Source organism: Aptenodytes forsteri, unplaced genomic scaffold (assembly GCF_000699145.1).
Source record: "Aptenodytes forsteri isolate BGI_AS27 unplaced genomic scaffold, ASM69914v1 Scaffold184, whole genome shotgun sequence".
Lineage (NCBI taxonomy): Eukaryota > Metazoa > Chordata > Aves > Sphenisciformes > Spheniscidae > Aptenodytes > Aptenodytes forsteri.
In genome coordinates, this window is record NW_008796078.1 from 3,254,835 (window position 1) to 3,271,121 (window position 16,287).

Genomic DNA, 16,287 nt, shown 5'->3' on the forward strand with positions numbered 1-16,287 from the left:
TGTAATGTGTAATTAATGTCTTGGACGTCTTTAAAAAGTCTTTTAATAGAGCTCACTACAATTTTTAAGCTTAAGTGAAACATATATGATACTGCCTGTTAGGGTGGGAAATGAGATGTAATGTGATAATTGTGGGTAATCCCATCCTAGCCTCCCTCCAGCTTTAAACAAAACTCAAATTTAGGCTAGTGGGGTAATACTGGATGGCAGTTTTGATTTTCATTGTATGTAAAGCTCTACAGTTACAGAAATAAATTGTAGCTTTTTTTATTATGTTGAGCTCTGTTCTGTCATATGCAAGTGTTTGTACTGTAAGAATATTACTGTTTTTCAAATTTGTCATAAATACTTATCAAGTAATGCAATCAATTTACTCACTTGCCCTGTCCAATGGTGATTGAAGATAATGAGGTAAAAATGATTTTATTTATTTGGCAGACCCTCCCCAAAAACAAAAACAAACAAACAACTTTGCCTGGGGTGAGTAGGAAGTCCAGTTTTTCCAAAGCTGTAGTGTGTAACACAATAAATATTTTGTATGTCTGCCTATTGGAAACGTTTTAATTTAAATTTGGTTATATAAAAGCAATGTTGTTGAAGATAAGAGTTCACATGAGTTAGTTAAGGTACATATATTACAGTAAATAAAATAAATTACAATGTCCATATTCGTTGTCATTCAAGAGTGTTTTTTCTGAGGATCTTGAACTATTTAGAGTAACTGTTTCTTCAGACCTGTATTATATCCGAAAGGAAGCAAGAGAAGGAAATTCTTTTCACATAGAATGTTTGTCTGTGCATAAAATAATTGAAAAAAAAAAAAAAGTAAAATAATTTACATATATATGTACACACATATATCAATTTAGTTAGAGCATGATGGTTTGCTAGGGGTGTAGTCAGCTTCTAAGTGGAACAAACTGACAAAATAGATCACAGATATTTTAAATTTGTATGTTGTAGAGAGAGTGTTTGATCACACATGCTGCATTGTAAGAATGAGAAGTAACAAAGTTTAGTTTAAGCTATCCTTAGTTTTGTATTTGCTAGCTTTGTGTTTGATAGCGCTCAGTCTTAATGTTTTCAAGTCTGTTTTTGGTTTGTTTTTTTTTTTTCCTCCTGTAGTTTACTTGGTTTGAAAGCTGTGGGTAAAATATGCATGGAAATTATCTAAAATTTTGTTATATACATATAACTTTTATTTTTGTTTCATTTTATCTGCTGAAATGTTGGCTGATATATCTTTAATTTTAGCCTTTGAAGAAAGGAGAGAAGGAAAAGAAAAAGAGTAATTTGGAACTCTTTAAAGAAGAATTAAAGCAGTAAGTTTGACTAGTTTTTACTGTAAATAAAGAAGATGCAAGGTTTTAACCTTGTTTTTACAGGCAACATTTAGGATCATTCTTGCTAAGTTGTCTCCCAAAGTAGGTTTTTGTTTTGTTTTTTTCCCCAAATGCTTGTGGAGTGGTATAACTTAATTAACAGTGGCAATGATAATTAAACAGAGTACGAACCCATGCTGGTAGATGCTTGGTATAGGTGTCTGTGATTTGTCTGGATAATCAGTTGCCATCTAATTAGTTCTCTGGTGTTCCTTGATACTTCTGCCCTTTCTCATGCTGATTGGTGATAGGAAGTGTTTACCACTATTGCTGAACAGGACTTCTGTTTTGAAATTTAGCATCGACCAGAGGATGTAAAATGATCAAAAAACAAACCAAAAAAAGCCCGGTATGCTGGCTTAAATCTTTGTCTGTCGAAATGAATGTATTTCTTTGCATGTCGGAGATGTTTGATTGTGACCTTTGAAACAGTTTGGTACTGCCTTCCTAAGCAGAAGAATATCCAGAGCAATTAACCAAAAAAATTACATATAAACGCATAAAGTATTTCAGAGATCCCAGTAAGTGAATGACTGGCTATGTTTCCAAAGCTACCGAAGATGATTTTTGGATCAGTTAGGTGTGAATAGAAGCTTTGATGCTTGAATCAACCAGCTATCTACCAAGATAAAAAATGGAAACCTAGGTTTGTGTCTTTGACAGCTGCTGTCAGTATGTTACTTCAAAGTGGAACTTGGGATGCAATTCTGTTATAAATTAGCAAGTGTGAGCCTGTAAATGAGAACACTTGTTAACATGGTCTCATGCGTTGTTAAAGTTAGTGAAGATACAGCAAGACAAGTAGGTACTGTAATGGATGAGGATGTTCAGGTTTTTGGTCTTGACTTTTCTCTTGATAAGGATGTAGCAAAGAGATTGGTCGCAAATTGAAATGCGTATCAGACTCGGGAAGGATAAGAAGTTTTGTCAGTGTCTCTAAAACTATATCCAGAAGAATTGTAGGATGAGGTTGAGCTTTTGTATTAATGCAGAAATAAGACTTGTAATTAAAGTTGAGAGATGTACTTCAGCTTGCATAATTTTAAAAACAAGCTGAATAATGCTTCAAAAAGCAGATTCTTTCACTTTTGAATGTGTTATACAACAGAAAGAGCAGCACATGTATTGAGTGTAACTGAGTGCTGTATATTTGCCCTGATGTTAGAGGTGGAAAACAAAATAATCTGTATGCATTAGAAAACAATAGGTACTACATTATAAATCCATAAATGTCTCTTGTGAGTAGTGTCTGAACTTCACTGCTGTCTGTTCATTAGTTGATGTAAATGAGTTGAACTGACACCTTCTATTCCTGGTACACAATATCTTCATACCAGGATTTAAGGCCAAACTACAAAGAACCAAATAGTTATTTGTGTGAGTGCTATCCTCAAAGGTATAAACTGAGACAAGATCCTGTATGTTCTGGAAATAGTCATATGGGGCTGTCTGTCACCCTACAAGGTGACAGCCTACATGAAGAAGGCTTAGAAAAGGTAGGAGGAGAAATAGACACTAAGGAGTTGTGTGCATTTTGAGAAGTCATCTGAACAGTCAGTGGATCTCTGGCAGTTGGATGTGGAATTCGAGTCACTTTTTCAGAGCACAGTTCTTATTTCTGGTCTTGTAAACTGCTTCTCAAACCAAGTCAATTTTGTTTGAGGTTAAAGCACCCTGACAGTATGAATGAGGAAGCATGCAGCTGGAATAATTCTGGTAGATATATTCCAGTTGATTAAACAGAAATTCAAACATACGGGCAATTTGAAATTTTTAACAAGCCCTTTGTTTAATATTAAAAATTCTCATAATTCTAAAGTTATTGAAAATTTTAGAATAAAAACCTCAAAATGATATTGTTACTTACGTTAAACTTGTTTTGTAGAATACAAGAGGAGCGTGATGAAAGACATAAAACAAAAGGTAGATTGAGTCGTTTTGAACCACCCCAGTCAGATTCAGATGGCCAGCGTCGTTCAAGTAAGTAGATGTTATTTTTTATGTTTGTTTGGGCTACAAAATTTGTAGACTAAATTATATATATTTTTCTTCTATTTGTTCAGTGGATGCTCCTTCAAGAAGAAACAGATCGTCTGGTGGTAATATAGATTCTTTTCTCATTCAATATAAAGTTGTCACTTAAATGTATAGCAAGGATTATGACTTCTTTTTTTCTGTGTTTTCCTCCATCATTGTAGTACTGGATGATTATGCACCAGGGTCACATGATGTTGGAGATCCAAGCACAACAAATCTGTATCTTGGAAACATTAACCCTCAAGTAAGTTTGGAGCCAAGGAGTGAAGTGCAGCGTTGGCATGTTTGGGTCCAGCTGAATTTTCTTCCAGTGACAATTTTCCCTCCTTTTTATTTTAAGCCATATGCATATGTTTAAACCCATATACTAGGTACAATTGGTGACTGTACAGGCAGTATTCATTTGGATAGATGCTCTGTACGTGATGCTGCAAAAGTTAAGGTTTAGACTATCGGTTACTAGGTGCAAAAATGCTCAGTTAAAATTATTTTTCCATGGATATCTCTGTGCAAGGTGGATCATATCTCAAAAATTTGAGTGTGCTCAGTTTCAAACGCAATTTTTTTAAATATTTTTGGAGTAGACAACATTGGGGAGGTATCGATGAAGTGTTTTTCAAGGAACTCAGAAAATTAAAATCTCAACATTTGGACAATAATATGAACGAGTATCTTAGAAATACAGTAGCAAGATGCTAATTTTTACCTTTTTTCATGTAGATGAATGAAGAGATGTTATGTCAAGAATTTGGACGCTTTGGACCATTAGCGAGCGTTAAAATTATGTGGCCGAGAACTGATGAAGAAAGAGCAAGAGAAAGAAACTGCGGCTTTGTTGCCTTTATGAACAGGAGAGATGCTGAAAGAGCATTAAAGAATTTAAATGGTAAACAGATTTCTCAGTTCGGAATTGTAATTATCTCTGTAGGAATATTGAGGAGTAACTGTAAGCATATCTTCAAGTTGTTTGTCAAACTAGTGAATAGGTACGCTGTAACTCCAGTGGATACCACACTGGCAGTGATTTTTAGTTTACACTGACTGTTTTGCTGGCAGCTGAATGTCATCAAACTATAGCATACACAGGGGCTGGGAATACTGGTGGCTTTTGCTGTGGGTAAAGGTTTGAAATTTCTGACTGTTTTGAAGATGTGAGCGGGAGGTAATGTTTGATAATCTCTCCTCTGTAAACAGACTATTTTAAGAAGGCATCTATTACTTGTAGTTGTTTACCAACAATAGTTTTTTTTAGTGAATAAATTTAACTAGTGCGCAGGATATTATCAATAATTGGTGATAGATATGTTCTTTTGAATAATGGCTAAATTCCTAATACTGAAGAGGTAACTGTACTACACCAGACATGTAATTTTGCATATGGACTATCTTGTCTATCTTTTTTTTGGAAAAAAAGGAAAAAAAAGTCTTACGTGATGAAGAAAGCTCTGTCCTTACAGTTCAGGAAGAGCCTGAAAATAAAAAATCAGCATCCTAGACAAAAAGAATAAAAAATGAAAGGTTGCCCTTGCATAGCTTTCTCAAAATGGTCCTTTACTAGGGCCGTTAGTAAGTAGGCTTACACTATGTAGGAGTTCTAATTGGTTTTGTTTGGTTTTGAATAACTTCATTTGAAATTTGTTATTATGAGCAAAACATTTTGAAGAATTGAAGTGCAGAAATAATTTAAAAATTACTCTGTTCTTTCTGATGTGCTGAATATCAAATTTTTTTAATTTTTTTTTCCCCAACAAGTCAAGTAATTGTGTGCTGTAGTCTCCTGAAAACATACATTGGGGGAAGATTAATAAAGTATTTCATGTAATAGGCTTTCATTCACACATGGTGTAGTCTGATAGATGTGATACACTAATCAACAGCGTAAGCAAAAAGTAAACCACGGCAGGCAAACCTAAACGCTGCACTTACACAGAGAAATCTCAGGTGACGCAGAACCAGTTTATAACATAATGGTGGTTTTGTTTGGGTTTTTTTTTTTTTTACTTTCACTTTTTCAGGCAAGATGATTATGTCGTTTGAAATGAAGCTAGGCTGGGGCAAAGCTGTACCTATACCACCGCATCCAATATACATTCCACCTTCTATGATGGAGCACACCCTCCCGCCTCCTCCGTCAGGACTGCCTTTTAATGCCCAGCCTAGGGAGAGATTGAAGAATCCTAATGCTCCAATGTTACCACCACCAAAAAACAAGGAAGATTTTGAGAAGGTAACTTACAGTACCCTGGGCCATATCTCATTGTTAAATACTACATCTGTGACAGTATTTCAGTGGCTTCATAGATTTGCATTGTTCAGGCTGACTTTGGCGGCCCTTAGTGTACAAACTAACTGGTTCCCTGCTGTAGCCCAAGGGAACCTACTTAATTCCTGAAGCTCTGTTTCATGTCTGTGTTAGGGTACAGTATATTGGGTCTTGATTTATTTTAGTGCTGCTTTAAATCTGGCTATCATTTTCCCCCTCCAGGCTCCCTGGATTTTTTTCTCCTACGTCCCCCCCTTTTGTTGGCTGCCAAATTGCAGTATCTAAATTGTTTTCTTTAGAGAAAATACTACGTTTTAATTTGGGTAGCGTTATTTTTACACTAGAGTTGATGTATTTTGTGTAGAAGGTAATTAATCTGGACATTGAGTAAGTATTTTATGCTACTTATGGAGTCAGTTTTCAAACTTTTTTTTTTCTGGAATATTAGCTGATAAAAGGGTAAGTATCTTGTAATCACAAACCAACTTGATTTACATTTGTAAGAATTTGTTGATTCTTTGAATGACACTTAAATGTTAGGGCTGTTTTTTGTAAGACTTGGGAATAAAGTAATACCAACGTGATCCAAGTCAAATAGTTTAGAATCTTTTCATAAACTTAAGAACTCCTTTCTTAATTATGTTCAGCGTAGTACCTATTCAGTGCATCAATGTACATTCTGACAGGAATGTTCTAATACTTTGCAATTAGTGAACCTTTATGTTTCACTGACACAACCATTTGCATTTTGTGTAATTGCTTAGTTATAACTTCACAGCAGTGATTGCCTGCAAAACTTGTGATAGATGTGTAGTATTTTCATTGCATATGTATATTTTTGCTTGTTACTTGTTAACAATACTCACATATTCTATGTTTATTATCTGATGTGACTTCATATACAGACTCTGTCGCAAGCCATAGTCAAAGTGGTTATCCCAACAGAAAGGTACATGTTTTTCTTTATTATTACTGATCTAAATATAGAAAATTTCCCCTTCGGAATTTTAAAGAAAAATGGTGATGTTGAGGAAAAGGTAATGGCTTGACTGAGCAATGGTTCTTTCATGACACTTGAGAGAAATGTGTACGTTTTACAGTCTTACTATCCTTATCTTAACTTTTTTTCCAGTGAGGATAGATTTAAGAAATTATCTTTTGCATTTAATTTGAGCACTAGAAATAGTTGCAGGGTAACTTTGTGAGTGAACATTAGGGTGAAAGAGCTTGTCTCAGAGGTCCTGATATAAACCTTGAGTGCTTCATAGCTAGGATGCAGCTGTCTCCAGTGTGGTGCTGCGGGGTTTTTTCCTTTTTTTTTTTTAATTGTACAATTTGTAACCAGTTCAGTTAAAAATCATTTTGATTTCTGCTTTTTTTTTTTTAATGTGCAACAGTTAATAATTTTGGTTGCTGAAAAAGGTAGTTCTGTATTGCAAGGCTATTTTTATGTTTTGGTACCCGTCAGTGCTTCTGCCTTCACACTAGTCTAGGTATACTCTTGCTCAGTTAAGCCAAAACCTTTTCCCAAACATAGGAACACAACACTGTTTTAAAAGTAAATAAGCACAAAAGATTACCAAATTCTCTTTGACATTGGCCTTGGTGAGCAACACCAGCTGAACTGTCTGCGGCAGCGGGGGACCAGGAAAACATCATGGGATGGATTGGGAAAGTATACAGTTTTTGACCAGACATTGGTACGATCGGCTCCAATAAATGTGGTTTTATTATAACTGAAAAACTTTTTTTTGTTGGCCAACTTAAGCTAAATGACATTTTAAAATAATGCACTTAAAACTATCATCTTTTTTTACTACACTGTTTTAATTGTCACAAAGTCCCTTTTTTCTTTTTTTCGCGTGTGTGTGGGGGGAAGAGAGAGGTTTGTGAAGCTAGTTATGGTAGTATATTAACATATTTGTCAATAGATGCTCAAATGCACTAGTATTTTTGATGAAATTTTAGGACAGTACAATTTTTATTGGGTAGACACATGAATAATTAGGGTGACCAGGAGGAGTCTTGATTTGAGAAACATTGAATAGTAGAACAAGTACTTGTAAAATTGTACAGTGCTTACAGAGTAATTAGCTTTCAGAGAAAAATGTTTCCATTTTATTTACTGTAGCATTTTGAAAGCTCGTATGATAAAAGCTCGTGTTAATTGAATTGTATTTGAAAATACTTACAATTTTTTTTTTCTGATGACTTTCAAAGGTGCTAATGACAACTGCTAAGACTATTACACAGTGCATTGCATCATGCAAAAATTTCAGCTGACTTCAGTGGGATAATATATTAAATTATTCTCCTTTGTTTGAAAATTTTCAATACTGGTTTTTAACATCTCTTACTTCTTAGTATTTACTAAACAGAAAACCTTGAGTATACACAATCAATTTTTTTCTGAGAAATTCACTTTCAATTATTCTGTCGTATATACCAAAATGCATGTAACACCCTCTTTCAGATATGGGATGTACTGAATCTTTTTTCATACGTCTGAGGTTGTTCCAAAGCAGATGTTCTTGTTCAAGCAGAATCTGCTCTTACGCAACTTTATTGTACTCGATGAAAATAAAATTAGATTAAAACCAAGGGCATGGTTCTGCAGGAAGCCAGAAATGATCACATTGAACTTGCCTTAAAATAAATGAATGGTGTAATAGCTCAGAGGCTTGAAAGCTAATTGTAATTTTTTTTTCTTACTGACGTTTTCAAATACAGTTCATATAACAAGAACAGGCTTGCTATTTAGACTTTCAGAACACTGCTTTAAATAAAATGGCTACAGAATTATTGAGACTATGTCCTCGCAAACAGACAGGAAAATTGAGCTGTAGGTAGCTGTTTGGTTTTTTGTGTAATATTTGAGGCAAATGTAGATTTAATGCTAGCTGGTATAAAACAGAACATTTGCTAAGTTTGCAGATGGCAGGGGCAGGTTTTTATTACTATGTTTTTAAGTTGGAAAATTTTTTTCATGTAGTGCATTATAGCTGTGGCAGAACTTTGAATACTCATGGTAGAAAATAATCACCTCATTACTAAGAAGTAATAGAAAATTCTGCAGCTTTTCAATGTAACAATTTTTGAATTTTAATAATTAAAAAATTGCTAAAAGGAAATCTAATGAGGTACATGTAAAGAACTAATATCCATTTGTTACATCTAAGAAAACAAATTTAAAAATGTAAAAATCTGTATAATTTTTTTGTTTGTTTGCATCACATTCAAAGGACGTGCTGTGAAGCTTTTGATATATGTAGGTAATCTATAGTTGAAAATTCAGGATCCTGTTTCCAAAAAAACCCAAAAGGTTGGAAACTGATGATCACTATTCTTTGTAAAGCTTATATGACCGTCTCCTGTTAGCGTGCTTATAAGTGGCTCTGCATTTTCAGATGTGGCTTGAAAAATGTGTGCTTCACATCTGCTTTCTTGCCTGTCTCAGGCTGTAGTGCTGAATGAAACGAATACAGATTTTTATTTTTTCTTAATTGTGATTTGGTTCACTTGAGTGTATGAGGGAGGAAACATTGGATGGTATGTCGTGAAATGATGGGCAGTTTTGTTCTATGCCAATAGTTGAGTCTTGACCAAAAAGAGTTTATCTAAATTTAATAAAACCATTGCCCTGTTTGGCATCAAGAAGGCTATTTGCTTTTCCTTTCATACTTGAATAGTTTGAAAGCTGAATGCAGTTTCTATTGAATATTCAAAAGTTATGTGTGTTCAATTTTGAGCATAATATTCAGCCACTTTTCCTCTGTAGAACTTTAGCTAACACTTCGGTCTTAGTTCTAGTCGATTTAGATGAGGGCTTAGTTTTTGATAGTTAATTGTACTTTGGTGTTCAGTTGCCCAATTTTATGCATAAGGACTATTAAGCTTCTGCTAAGCAAGAGATGGTTGTAGGCTAAGCCGTGGAAATTCAGGGAAGAGGTCTCCTCTTAAATTCTTACTCCACCGCTCCTAGGCATGTTTCTGTTTTAGAATGCCCGTGTCTATGATGCAAGGCTATAATATGTTCCATGTTACCTTATCTTTTATACAGTTTTCTTAACAATACAGCAAAATAATCTCCTGCACAGTTGTAGTATCTTAGGTGGAGTGTAGTTTTATATAGTGTTAGGTCTGAATCAATTTTTCTTTAACTGTGTTGTTGTTGTAGGAATTTGCTCGCTTTGATACATCGAATGATAGAGTTTGTGGTACGGGAAGGGCCTATGTTTGAAGCCATGATCATGAACCGAGAAATCAACAATCCAATGTTCAGGTGCTTATTACGTTGCTTCAATTTGAAATAGCGCTAACTATTTTCACTGTTGCTAATATTTTGCATTTCTGAAATACTAATAAGAGTTGGCTTTACTAGGTCTATCTTTATGTGCAGATTTAAATTTTACAAAATGTACAAATGCTTATGCTATCTTTTTAAGAAAGAAGAATGCACTTTTATTCCAGTTGTTACTAATGTGTACATATAAATAAATAAAATACTATATACACACTATAAAATACATTTGTAAGTATCTAAAATACATATGTAATAAATAAAATTACATTTAATGCCTACTTTTCTGAAGGATTCAAAGTCATCAGTGGAAGCAGTAGCATACATATAAAAAAAAAAAAGAAAAAAATCCCCCCCCAACCCAGACAAACTCAATGTAAAGTCTGTTCTTCCTGGAGCCGAATTTCTAACCTTTAGCAAGAGCTGGGCGTCATTTTTCTTTGACGTCAGTGCAAATAGGATTAAACTTCAGCTGACATGGTGAAGTTGTCAGAATTTCCAGCTCTTGTTGTTACTGGAATAAAAAAAGGATCAATTTCCAAATTTCTTGTGCAGTTGCAGTTGCTCCCGTAGTGACTCTTGACACTGATGATTCTTCTGCTTTACTGTGGGGCTGCACAGTTGTTCTTTCTGACCCTGTTCTGCTTGAAACTTCTGAGAAATGCTGTGCCTTTGTGGAATTCTGCACTCTGCAGATTGCAGATGTATGTGTGTGGAGCGGTTGTGCTTGTTCTGCACAGCTGTGCTGTAGGTGTACGTGATTTTAGCTATCTTGAGTTCACTCGGTAGCTGAGGTGGGATTCTGAACAGGGTGTGGTTATATTTTTTTTTTTAATTACTTCTTTTGAATTTGCTTCAGTTAAGTAATTTGTAATATGTTTTGTGTCTTTTCTTTGCTCTCTGGTTTAGGTTTTTATTTGAAAACCAGACTCCAGCCCATGTATATTATAGATGGAAGCTTTACTCAATTCTTCAGGCAAGTAGAATTTTAGTGACAATTCATAACTTCAAGCATAATGAAATAAAAGAACACCAAAATAAAAATACTTTTGTTTTTTTGTAGGGAGATGCTCCAACCAAGTGGAGGACAGAAGATTTCCGTATGTTCAAAAATGGATCATTTTGGAGGCCACCACCATTGAATCCATACTTGCATGGGATGTCAGAAGAGCAAGAAACAGAAGCGTTTGTGGAGGAACCAAACAAGAAGGGTGCACTTAAGGAAGAGTATGAACTTCCATCAATTTATAGTGCTGTTTTAACTGCTCATCTGCTTGGTTTTTTCCTGTTGTGTTTTTGTAGTTATAATACGTCATCCCTGCAATGTTATCATGCTTGTCATAATGTTACTTAGAGACTCTCTTAACCTCAGTGCTTTTCAGTTAGACTTTTTTGATGATACTTGTTGCTAAATATGTTCTGGATTTGGTTAGATTTGTCATCATTGAACAATGAGTCCTTTCAATCCAATTGTTATTAACCCATTATTTGAAGGGGATTGGGAAGACGAGAGGTTTTCCCCATTTTCTGTTCCTGTCTGTTGGTGGGGGTATATAGCACCTTTCTCAACATTGTTACGATCTCAGGAACTAAACAGTTGTTATAATCTTAAACTTATTGATGGTGTTCATCAGAAATTAAAATTGGGAGCAGTTGGTAATAAGCAGGAATAGACACCATCAGAGTTCTTTGCTGTGAATTTTAAGTGTGGTGGGGCTGGCTGTGGTAGTGGAAGTATATACATGATCTTAGTTTTGCTTTTATTGTTCCAACTGTGTTCTTAGCATGTGGAATTTCTTATTGTTTTATTCTTTTCATCATAGTTATGATACCAGTCATGGTTCTGGAAGTTTTAATGCATAATTTATTTCTTATATCTTCTTTTTGAAAGGCTCAAAAAGATACTCTTTTGAGAGTGTTCTGTATATATGGAGGTCAGGGAAAACCTGAAATAATTGCTTCTTAATAGCTTTCTGAAACTAATGCTTCTTATTCCACAGCAGAAATTACTTGCATGCTTTAGATTTATCCATTTTGATTTAGACTTAAGCTAAATCCAGAAAGATAATTGCTTTATTAGAGATACTGATCTGCTGCGTTAGGTATTTCTCCATTATTTTTCCTTGATTTCTCTGTGTAGTCAAGACTTGAGTGGGAACTTTTTGCACTTTGTTTATTTATGTAATGTGGATGCATATGTTCACAAGTCACTGAAAAAACTCGGGCAACAGAGTATAGAAATATTTAAAATTGCTTTTGTCCTAAAGATGAAAAAATCAAAAACATCATTAAATGGAAATTCCCAAAAGTACTGTTAATTTTATATTGAAAGTATTAAAATTCCTGATATTTCAGACAGAGGGACAAATTAGAGGAAATTCTGCGTGGATTAACACCTCGGAAGAATGATATTGGTGATGCAATGGTTTTCTGTCTAAATAATGCAGAAGCTGCTGAAGAAATTGTAGACTGCATTACAGAATCATTGTCCATTCTGAAGACCCCTCTTCCTAAGAAGGTGTGGAGATTTTGTATAATCTTGTATTTTGGGTGAAGAGCTCACTTAACAGCATGTGCATATAATTTACAAACATTATTTCATAAGTTTCTGTCCTGGTTTCAGTAGCGTTGAGGTTTGTCTTAAAACGTGGGCTTGAATTTAAGTATGTTTTTTTTTTTTTCCCTGTGGGATTTTGTTGTACACTTTTATTCTTTTTGAACTTGCTTGTAAATAATGTTCTGCCTTACTGTGGAGTTGAAAACAGCAGAATAGTCTGTTCAAACAAGGAAACAAAAATTGGAATGCCATGATCTGTCCTTTGTAATACTATATAATACCATGTTACAGTGGGTAGTACCCTGTAGTGTAACGGGGCTAATTGCATCTTGGCATGTTTATTAACAATATGGCTGTGTTACGCTTAGTTCTAATTTGATACTTCTAGATATTTTAAATTATCCTGAAAATATATACATTTTTCCAGAAAGAATACTTAATTTGAACATTCTTTATTGTAGATTGCAAGATTATATCTAGTGTCGGATGTGTTATACAACTCTTCAGCTAAAGTTGCCAATGCTTCCTACTATAGAAAATTGTAAGTATAATATTTTAGGTGATTGATGATTTAAAAAAAAAGAATATCCTTATATTCAGTTTTGTACATCTCTGGATAAATGTGGTTGTAGAGAAATTCACACTTTTCTATGAGGATACTGTTACAACACTGGTGATACTTACATGTCTTTGCATGAAAATGTAAATTATGTAGCGTGATGTAAAAAGATGGAGCGTGTTAGTGCATAGGATTGTTTTGTAATGCAAAAAGAAGTGTATATGCCCTGTGCAAGGGACCGCTGGCATGGAACCTCACAGAGGTGAGAATAACTCATGTGCCTCTTTACAGAAAGAGAGCCTGTAGATAATATTCAAGATACGGTATAGCAAATAATCCATGTGAAAAAGTCAATTTTTTAAATAGTTGTGGGTTTTTTTGTTTTTTTTTTTGTTTTTTTTAATTAAAAGGTGTTTTTTAATTCTCCATGAGGTTTGGAGAACTTGTAAGGGGATTACGTACTTTGTTTCTAAGGTGCTGAGCAGAATTTAGGAAAAATGTCCAAAGGAGAGTACCTTTGTCCTATTTAGATATTTGATTGTGCCTACTTCCTGGAGTGTCTCTAATGTTATGGTAGCATGGTGGGGAATATTCAGCATGTTACAAAACCCTAGCGATTGCAAATGATGTTTCTTGTTGCAGTGTCTTTGCTGTGCTAGTTTATTTTTTGCACGTCGAGAGGAGCTCAAGGGAAGCAAGGCAGCTGTTACTCACTGTGCTTTCATTGAGGGCCTCACTGAGTAAATTAGAATAGAAACATAACTAAGAATTTTTTAAAAATACAAGTTGAATTTTGAGACAATTCTTTTGTCGAATATAAGGTTGTAAGACTCCTTTTATCCTCCTCCAATCTTTCCAGGCTGTATAAAGAGACTGCAGCAGATGTGAAGATCTCCCTTCACAGTTCTGTTGTTGTCTAAGGTGATTTAACATATAGTAATCATATTTATTTTATAGTTCAGTTCATGGCTACTATAGGGATCAGAACCTTGTGCTTTTGAGTCCTGTGTTCCAGGTATTTTCGTGAATTATGTATGTCCAGAAAACATGTATTACAAAGTTTAACTAAAGAAATGTATATGTTTAATTCTAGTTTTGAAACAAAATTATGTCAGATATTCTCTGATCTCAATGCTACTTACCGTACAATACAAGGCCATTTACAGTCTGAAAATTTCAAGGTATGTATTTCATTGTTATTTACATGACATAGAAGTCAAATAAAGAGATGTTCCTGCACAAGAGATTGCATACTGTGATAGGTGGCTTAGACCTCAAGCTTCCTAATTAAGCCTTTAAAAAAAAAAAAAAGTTTTCTCTCTTGCAAAGATAGTCTTGAAATTAAGGAAGAAAATTAGCATCTAACAGCTGAAGTTCACCCATAGATGTATAGCTGTGGAGTTGAGAGGGTATCTGTCTAGTACTTGAATTGCAAACAAGGCCTTCTAGCTTTCTGATGATTTTTGGACCCCCTGTATTTCAGTTTCAAAAACAAATTTGGGCTGCTCAGTGTGGAAAGAAACTGCTGGACATAACAGCATAAAATTACTTCTTAACATTTTTGTGATGGTTACGCTTTATTTTTTGAGGTCTGATAAGCAGTCTGACCATGGGTAGTTGAGAGTGATTTTTTTGAGATAAAGTGCTCTGCTTCTCACCATTCTTGTGCTCAGCCTAGCTTTTCCTTCTTCTCTTTTAAAGATGCCTCTACGGTTCTTTTTTTCTTTTTTCTTTTTTCTTTTTTTTTTTTTTAAATCAGAAGCTTTAAATACAAAGCTTACAGTGTAGTTAGTTTTTCTGTATTAAGGTCTTTATCCTGGTTGTCCTACCTTCTCTGCTCCCAATTGCTCTGGATTGAGAATCAATTTTAGTTCTGCTATTTTAAAACTGTTTATTAAATTATATGAAAAAGACAGGCAGTAGATTTTTTTTAATACCTACATCTCCAGCTACATTTAATGTGTCAAGCTTGAGCTGAAGCCCATCATTTCAAATATACTTCACTTCTACAAAAAAAATGAAAGTAGGAACATAATTTCAGTTCAATAATATGAATAAGTGTTATTCATATTAATGAGTGTTATTATTTTTAGTTATTTTATTTTACAAAGGGAAAGATATTTTCTGTTACATTTAGTAGAGGTGCCTGCTTCTGGGCAGAGTGAAATTTACTATCGGGATAGGAACTGAACAGCTGAAATTGATAATGTAACAGGAATTTAAAGGGAAAATGAAGCCCAAGTGAGATTTTTAAAAAAAGTAGTTCCTATATACATATTTTTGTAAAATTACTAGTCTTGCCCAGCATGGTATCATTGTAATATACTCCAGTATCGAACTACTTAGGAGTAGCTGTCTACAGTAGTAGTTCTCTGTGGTGTATTTCCAATCACTTTAAATTTCTTAACATGGATTTATTAGCATTTTTTTTTCTTATTGCTTCTAGCAACGGGTAATGACATGCTTCCGAGCTTGGGAAGACTGGGCGATCTATCCAGAACCATTTCTGATCAAACTACAGAATATTTTCTTGGGGCTTGTAAATATAATGGAAGATAAAGAAACAGAGGTAAGTGACCTTGGTAGTGATGCTAGTAGATGGTGAGGAAAAAAGTGTAAATATAAAATAGGGCTGGCAAGGATTATTTTGATATCTCTGTTAGGGTGAATAAACCTTTTTCCTTTGAATCCTTGCTCTTAAGTACAGGTGTAACGGGTATTTTCAGATGCAAATACTGTTTAATCTGTTTATGCATTTGTTGCTTGCAGGTTAGGTGCTGTAGTAGAGTTATTGTGAAACCATTTCAGAGCAAAGACTAGTGCAGAATGACCGGTATTTCCTTTGTATTGGAAATACTCTCTCCAGGAAATACTCCCCCAGGGCTCAGTACTGGGGCCGGTCTTGTTTAGTATCTTTATCGATGATCTGGATGAGGGGATTGAGTGCACCCTCAGTCAGTTTGCAGACGACACCAAGTTGGGCGGGAGTGTTGATCTGCTCGAGGGTAGGAAGGCTCTGCAGAGGGACCTGGACAGGCTGGATCGATGGGCCCAGGCCAACTGTATGAGGTTCAACAAGGCCAAGTGCCGGGTCCTGCACTTCGGCCACAACAACGCCATGCAGCGCTACAGGCTTGGGGAAGAGTGGCTGGAAAGCTGCCCAGCAGAGAAGGACCTGGGGGTGTTGGT

General features: G+C 34.9%; 1 protein-coding gene across 2 annotated transcripts in view; it reads left to right on the forward strand.

Annotated features, from left to right (window-relative positions):
* U2SURP (U2 snRNP associated SURP domain containing) overlaps window positions 1-16,287 on the forward strand; it is a 39,671-nt gene that overhangs the window by 5,673 nt on the left and 17,711 nt on the right. Inside the window, exons 5-18 of one of the 2 annotated variants that reach the window (XM_019474024.1) lie at window positions 1,255-1,322; window positions 3,268-3,362; window positions 3,446-3,481; window positions 3,581-3,663; window positions 4,140-4,305; window positions 5,435-5,646; window positions 6,588-6,631; window positions 9,860-9,964; window positions 10,892-10,958; window positions 11,046-11,209; window positions 12,338-12,500; window positions 13,001-13,080; window positions 14,192-14,279; window positions 15,545-15,667. In XM_019474024.1, coding sequence (XP_019329569.1) covers window positions 1,255-1,322; window positions 3,268-3,362; window positions 3,446-3,481; window positions 3,581-3,663; window positions 4,140-4,305; window positions 5,435-5,646; window positions 6,588-6,631; window positions 9,860-9,964; window positions 10,892-10,958; window positions 11,046-11,209; window positions 12,338-12,500; window positions 13,001-13,080; window positions 14,192-14,279; window positions 15,545-15,667 — 1,494 coding nt within the window. Of the gene's footprint in view, window positions 1-1,254; window positions 1,323-3,267; window positions 3,363-3,445; window positions 3,482-3,580; window positions 3,664-4,139; window positions 4,306-5,434; window positions 5,647-6,587; window positions 6,632-9,859; window positions 9,965-10,891; window positions 10,959-11,045; window positions 11,210-12,337; window positions 12,501-13,000; window positions 13,081-14,191; window positions 14,280-15,544; window positions 15,668-16,287 lie in introns of those variants that run through there. The other variant, XM_019474025.1, reaches the window with a different exon arrangement.